Source organism: Sinocyclocheilus anshuiensis, unplaced genomic scaffold (assembly GCF_001515605.1).
Source record: "Sinocyclocheilus anshuiensis isolate Anshui unplaced genomic scaffold, SAMN03320099.WGS_v1.1 scaffold1599, whole genome shotgun sequence".
NCBI lineage: Eukaryota > Metazoa > Chordata > Actinopteri > Cypriniformes > Cyprinidae > Sinocyclocheilus > Sinocyclocheilus anshuiensis.
In genome coordinates, this window is record NW_015549671.1 from 219,140 (window position 1) to 226,971 (window position 7,832).

The 7,832-nt window shown below is 36.5% G+C and overlaps 1 protein-coding gene across 2 annotated transcripts in view; it reads left to right on the plus strand.

The window, feature by feature from the left end:
- LOC107660317 (prohibitin-2-like) overlaps positions 1-7,832 on the plus strand; it is a 32,516-nt gene that overhangs the window by 16,843 nt on the left and 7,841 nt on the right. Inside the window, exons 2-6 of one of the 2 annotated variants that reach the window (XM_016449600.1) lie at positions 758-1,107; positions 3,182-3,266; positions 4,043-4,122; positions 4,294-4,478; positions 5,897-6,026. In XM_016449600.1, the coding sequence (XP_016305086.1) occupies positions 1,059-1,107; positions 3,182-3,266; positions 4,043-4,122; positions 4,294-4,478; positions 5,897-6,026 (529 nt within the window). In that variant the 5' untranslated portion in view covers positions 758-1,058. The remainder of the gene's footprint in view (positions 1-757; positions 1,108-3,181; positions 3,267-4,042; positions 4,123-4,293; positions 4,479-5,896; positions 6,027-7,832) is intronic. The other variant, XM_016449599.1, reaches the window with a different exon arrangement.

Genomic DNA, 7,832 nt, shown 5'->3' on the forward strand with positions numbered 1-7,832 from the left:
TTCGTTTCTTATTTAATTGGTTCCACATTATTTGCTGATTTTTACTTTATTTAAACTTTGTGTCATTTATTTATTTTATTTGACATCAAGGTGTATGCCATGCCTCAAAGCTTTCTTACTCGTTTTGCTAATAAACGTTCTACGTTTCTTATTTATTTGGTTATATGTTATACATGTTTACTTATTTCCAGTTTTGTATACCTATTTAAACTTTATGTAAGTTATTTGTTATTTTATATTAGGCATAGCCTGCCCTATAGCATGGTGTGTTTTTATTTGTTTTGTTAATAAAAGTTCTGTTTTATATATACGCTAAGGTGAGTTTGACATTGTATTTTGTTGTTGCATTCAAGCAATTGACGCCGAATTGCCGCTAATTCGAAAGTGAAAGTAAAATGCGCACGCCGCTTTTACAAGCTATTTAAAAGGGAAGGAAAGCGAGGAAAAGAGGGAACGCCCCCGCGGTGATACCGGTATTACCGGTGTTGTCACATGTCGATTAACCGGTGGGAAACTTTCCTCACGGTCACAACCCTATTAAAAACATGAACTAGGATGACTCCCGTTGATGACTCTCTTGCCGCTCTTCTTTAATTGTTGTTCAATCCTCCTGTCAAAATGCTTCCGCTCGATGATAAAAAAAAGCAAAATTTGGATAATTGTAGAAAACATTTTTTATTTGTGAATAATGGCAGGATGTCATGTTTGACCATGTTTTCCTTTATAGGATCCTTACAATACCTTATCTAAATGACAGGTCCTTGCAGAAATTTCTCCTCGGCCTCCAGGATGGACTGATTTTCTACAAAAGCGAGGGCACAGATAGTGGACTACCAGAAAAGGAATTGGGATCACACGCCAAATAGCCAAGTATCATTTCGCATGTTTAGTTTTTACTACAAAAGTGTCTCTTTTATATTAACCACAAAAACAATTCTTTTTAGAGCAATGGTCTCATATTATGGATAAACTATTTGACATTAAAAACAATGTGAATCTGACATCATGCAGAGCACAGCTAACACATAAGACCTACCTCTGGAAAAAGGACATCCATAATGAATTTGATCTCGTCACTGTGGGTGTACTGTCCAGAATGGAAGTCAGGTGAGAGTAAATTGCATAAATCTGCTCCTGATCTTCAATGTATACAGGCACAGGCGCTGTCTTGGTGGAAAGCTTAGAAAAAGTGTAAAGCCACTTTGAATTCTTTTGGCCACTGCCTTGCCTTTCAAAAGTGATAAAAAATCGAATCTGCTGACCACCAATAGGATAACTCTAGTTACTGACAATAAACAGGTAGATTGATAATTAAAATGTTTTAATTTCATTTAAATTGTTTGAATGTAGGTTATGAAGAATAGAAATGTGAGTACTGCCATGAGGTGATTATGAAAAACAATGACATGGTATGATTGATACCTTATGGCTATGCTGATGGTTTATTGCTTTTTTTTTCATCTGTGCTGTGATTCCTCCATTGGCAAGGAAGGAACTTCAAGAATAAAACACCAAACTGAGATTTACAGAACCTAGTACACATACCCCTCTGTCTCAAATCAATTCATTGATATGTCAATTAGACATAGACACCACTCCCTGATTGCAGGAATGTAAATCTAACAGAAATTAAAATGTTACAGGATTAGTATTCAATTCTTATTGTTAGAACTCAAATGACCAACAAAGTACAACAACTTTATAACAACGTTTTAAGGAGGAAAATAGAAAAGCTCACCTGAGGGAAATTGAATGGCGTGTTCAGCACAGTGAGGGCATACTGTCTACATTATGTGCCATAGGAACGTGACAATCGTCTCTTAGCTGTGGACCTAAAGATGTCCCTGTACTTGTCATCTCCAAAACCAGACTTTGATAACTATACAGGGAGTCTAGTAGGAGGATCTCTCTAAAGAGTGGCTTCAGTACCTATAGGGATGCATAAGCAATGGTTGTGGCTAGGGAGTATAGAAAGTGTTATGACAATCCATTTCACATTTGCATTATCTTTGCCTTATGATATTGGGGTAAAATCACCTCTATGTAAAACCAGCATAAAAGAACACTCCCTCCAGTTCCCTCCCTCCCACAAAGTTAAATAATTATTATATTCCTATGAGCTACACCATGTAAAATCTTGCATATAACAGATAATGGTCTGGGCCAGCAGCTTGTGTCCCAGCAGGGAACACAAGGGCATCCTTCGTGTCAGCAATATCCTAAAAAACACATAAATAACACCAATAAAGAACACTTTTTATTTTACTTCTGACTTACAGTAGATGTTGAATAGTATGATTTATGCATTCAGTACTCACTGGAAAGTAGGCTAGGGGATTTTTACAGTTTTTTTTTCACGTGGCAACAACATGCATGTTGGCGGTGTATATGTCTTTGTCCTGTGAGAGTAAAAGGAAAAATTAAGCAGACTACCACTTGCCATTCATATATGAAATGAAGAAACTTTCTAGTCTTTTAAAAAACTACAAACAGCTGATGTAAAATAATGTGAAAAAGATTTATACATGCACTTGAGCCTCTTCATAGATGAGTTTCATGCAGGCATTTCCATTCTGCAAGAAATATCTAGCACATACACAAAAGTGTAAGTTCTTTAAACAAAGAAAACAAATAGCATACATGCAAATGTTTCTACTTGCATCCACCTGACCATCAATAAGTTTAATTATTATACAATAAGAGAGACGAAATTGTCTCTCGATATGAAGTACATAGCCCTATCTATTGACATATTGAAATGAATTGACAATTAATTATAAATGTTGCAACATTGCAGGATTGCTGAACAATAATAACTTTTGCGATTATTTAACATACCTCGTATTCGTGTCGCTTCTAGACTTGTCTGTTCTGATGGCTCATACTGTACAGCTTCCCCCTACTGGGCACATCAGGAACAACAGGGGCATAAAACTGCCTGCCTAAATCTGCCTGCTCCAGGTCTGCAGACCCGACCCCCCCCCTCATTAGGATGGACTATTTTAAGTTAGCAAAATTAAATAATAAAATAAAGTTTACACCAAAACAATAATTCTGTCACTATTTAATAACTCGCGTGTTCTAAACCCATATAAATTTCTTACTTGTGTGGAACGCAAAAGGAGAATATTCATGGTGTATTGGAAGTTTAATAACTAATTGTGTTTTGCTGTGTGTGTAGTGGAGGGTGGCCAGAGAGCCGTTATCTTCAGCAGAATTGGAGGGATGCAGATGGACACTGTGCTTGCAGAAGGATTGCACTTCAGGTACAATAAACGCAACGGTTGTCATTAGAGCCATGAGCTTTCATTATAATAGTAAAAGAAGAAAAAAAAAGTGAAATGTTATTATAATATAGAAGAACTTTTTTTCTATTTGATTATTTTTTTTAAATTTGATATATTCCAGTCATGACAAAGCTGAATATTCAACAGCCATTACTCTTCAGTATCGCATGATCCTTCAGAAATGATTCTAATTGGCTGATTTGGTTCTCAAAAAACTTATTGTAAATCTTAAAAAAAAAAAAAATCTTATTGATTCCAGACTTTTAAAACAGCAGTATAAAGTTGACTGTTAACGTTATCTTCACCTCAGCTCACAGAACTTTTTGGTTGATTATTTAATACTTGCTAGTCCTCACTCACACAGAGTTATTGTATAACTTTTGAAGACTTGAACTAATTTTATTGTACTTTAAAGGAATAGTTTACCCAAAAATGGAAATTTGCTCATCCTCAGGCCATCCAAAATGTAGATTAGTTTGTTTCTTCATTGGGCTCCATCTCATTTTTGATGGTGCCATCAAAGTGAGAGTCCAAATAGCTGATTAAAATAATCCACAATCCACAACTGTTCCTTCAAATGTGCTTTTTTGGAGCTTCGCAGAATAAGTTAATTAGGCATTCTGCCTAAACTTCTCACTTTATGCTTCACACAAGAAAGAAAATATGTGGTCAGAACAACATGAGAGGGAGCAAATGATGTGAAAAGTTACATTTTGTAGTAAACTGTTCCCTTAATAAGTCTGTCTTACATTTAGAATGCCGTGGTTCCAGTACCCCATCATCTATGATATTCGAGCTAGGCCCAGGAAGATTTCATCCCTCACTGGAAGCAAAGGTGACCTTGAACCAGATTCTCATAAATGCAATAAATGTTAAACTTTGGCTTGATAGAGGTTCCAAATGATGTTGCTAGGCAACATACCCTGTCTCTCACTGTTGCCGTACTCAATAACCAACATGTTAAGAGTGTGCCACTTAAAAGAGTTCATGTGACTGTCCATCACAGATCTTCAGATGGTAAACATAGGTCTTCGTGTGCTATCTCGGCCCATTGCCTCCAAACTGCCGATCATGTACCAGCAGCTGGGGAAAGACTATGATGAACGTGTGCTTCCTTCTGTCGTCAATGAGGTGCTGAAGAGCGTGGTGGCCAAGTTCAATGCCTCCCAACTGATCACACAGAGAGCTCAGGTACAGTATGAAGACTGAAGGCCGCGATTCACCAAGTCAGCAGTCAGGTTTCAGCAATGTTTGGTTGTCGTTCAGTGACTGTTGGGCATGTTGAATCAGTGGTGGAGCCCATCCGTGGGAGAGTTTGGCTGTTCATCTTAGCAAACCAGTGCAAGAGAATGCCTTATACAATGGTCTTTATTAGTGAAGGACTGATTTTTGTATATGGTAACTGCTATATTTCTGCATTTTCATTCAGGCCCTCTACCATTTATGTTCAGACCAATAATATATAAAACAAATAATCACTTTCCTAAAAAGGCAGAAATGTGAGGTTTATCATTTTATAAAACATTGTCAGTACATTTTTGTCAAAACTGTATTATTTGAACTATAAAATTGTTTAAATCATGTTTTTACAGTCATTTTACAGTTACCATAGACATGTGGTTGTGTTGAAGAATATTATTTGTATCATTAGTTGATCTCCTCTTCGTCTCACAATCAGGTTCAGGAATGGTGCTATTTTGGGATATTTTTTGGAGCTTGGTAACCTCAGTCCCATTTCACTTACATGGAAAAGAGCAATGTGAACACATTCAAAATGTCTTTTTTTTGTTTTGAATGGAAGTCAGTCAGTCATACACAGGTTTTGAATGACATGCTCATAGAATAGATAACCTGATGTCATATTCCCAAAAGAATAGGATCAATATCATCAGGTATTTATCTTATTACAGATTCTGTTATAACCCCAAGATTCATTCCTAACCCATACATTCACCTTCTGCCCCTGACCTTTGACCTTAACACTGTCAGCAGCTTCTCAGGTCTGATCCTGGTGTGAGACAAAAATGATTAACTTTCAGCAAAGGCTAAGAAGCTCTGCCTTAACTTAGTTACAGAGCTGTTTACAAAAACGGACCGATATTTCACACACTCTCATCTAAAACAAGAGCTAGGACAAGATGGAACAAGAGCTGAGACACACTAGATTAAATATTTCATATTAAAGTATCTGCTTGTTTGGTCAGGTCTAGAAATTAAGACTTGTGACCAAAATGTATTACAGTTTTTCTACAGTGGGGTCCAAAGGACCACATTGAAAGTATGGTATTCTATTGAAGCACATGATTCCCGTTGGAACATTATCGACTCAACATAAGTTTGAGTTGGGTAACATGAATTTTACACAAACTTGTAAACTTCATGTCAGCTCAAATGTTAATGTCAGTAAAGCATAAGAAGGACATAGCAAATACTAGGACATTTATATACTGAAAAACTTTGTAAGTAAGAACAATTCTAAACATAAGCACTTTCACTTATGGACCTTATTTTATCTGCATGTCTGTTGATGATTTGATCAGTTGATCAGTTACTGAGAAAATGAGCCTAGCTGTTATTTATGTGTTGTGTTGTTTTGTTTTGGTGTTCAGGTGTCACTACTTATAAGGCGAGATCTAATCGAAAGAGCTAAAGACTTTAACATCATCCTGGATGACGTGGCCATCACAGAGCTCAGCTTCAGCAAAGAGTACACTGCTGCTGTGGAGGCCAAACAAGTCGGTTAGTAGTATCGAAATACATAATCTATGCAACCTTTTATGCCCTCTTGATAATGATAATACATATTGTGTACCCTAAACTAGCCTAAACGAAGCATCCTAATCCAACAAAAATGACCTAATAATATGACGTGTTTACATTTGATAAATAAGACAAGCCTCTTCATAAAGTCAGTTTGACACAATAGCCTTACGTTGACCTGTCTAAATCCCACACTCTTTGTCTTGAATCTTACCCAACAAATATAAATACTCAATAAGATCATCTGGGGGGTATTCCAGGAAGCAAGGTTAACTTACTGTCACATATACCATGAAGTCTCGGTTGATTAACCCAAACTTTGCTTACTTGAGGTATGCTGATTCCAAAAACGTGTCCGGAAGTAAGTTCAGTCAACTCAGAGTATGTTCACGGTTAACACACAAGACATTCTCAACAGAGAGATGAATTGACGAGTCACCATGAAAATGAACGCTAAGAAAAAGCACGTCATACTACTACTTTTTTTGTTCAATGGCCTTTTACATACTTAGTGCATATCACCACCTAATTGGTGGTCGTGCAGTCATTTTTCAATCTTTTCATTAAATCTTTAATCACTGAGAATAAGAATTATATTGTTTGTTTGATGCTCAGGGCTTAAAGTTCTCCGGCACTGTGCCGGATCTCTGGCGTGCAGCATTTGGCTGCGGAAAAAAATAGTCCTGCATTTAAAAAAAAAAAATCTTGTTGATTGATATCACTTTCGAGTCCATGAGTTCGCCCAAGTGTTGTTCAATACAATCATGTCATTTCTTGGTTTTGGTATTTTATTTGAGCCAATTATTCTTGCCTCATCGTTAGTTTATATGTAAATAGTCATACTAAAGCCTGGGTTTCACTTAGGTCTGTTTGTTACTAAAAAATATCAGATTACTCTGTTGTCAAAATAATCAGTATATTACTTGATTAGCAAAATAATCATTAGTTCGCCCCGCCCCCAGGGAAAAGTTCAGGCTCAGGATTTTTTTTTGCTTTAACCCCTGTATAATATAATAATGTATTTTCTTTTATAGAAATACAGTATAGAAAATCTCCTGTTGCAAAGAGAGAGAAAAAAATAATAAATATATCTTGTTAATAGTGCTTTATAATTAATATATAACGATACAACTTAAATATTACCTTATTACTTCTAATAGTGCTTTATAATATATATTTTTTATATTATATAACTTTATTGCTATATTGTAATAATATATAATTATAATATATATTATATAATAATATATATTGTGCGCAATTTACCATGTCCACTGGAGTCTCGTCAATAGGTCACACATGCGCTGATAGCTCTGAAATAAACTAACTCCGGAACATAACCTACTCCGGAGAATAAGTTGCTATGGCTACTTACATACCCTAAAAGTTACCTCCGTTTTGGGAACCGAAAGTCAAGTCACCTTTATTTGTTTAGCGCTTTATACAATACTGGGATCTGTCTCTGGGGCTCATCTAGTTGACGTGGTCTCCGGTTTTTCAAACAGGAAAATAGTTTGTCAATAAGGCAAGAAGACAATAACAGAGTCATTTTTCAGCTAACGTCAGTTCATTGATGATTCAGTGTTGTTTGGAGTTCAGCTCTCTTCCAATAGTGTCTGTGTAATCAGTCAAGCGTCCCCCAACTAAGCACACCAAAGGTGACAGTGGCAAGGAACCAAACCTCCATCAGTGACAGAAATGGACAAAAACCGTGGGAGAAACCAGGCTCAGTCGGGGGGCCAGTTCTCCTCTGGCCAGACGAAACCAGCATGACGAGGTTTAATT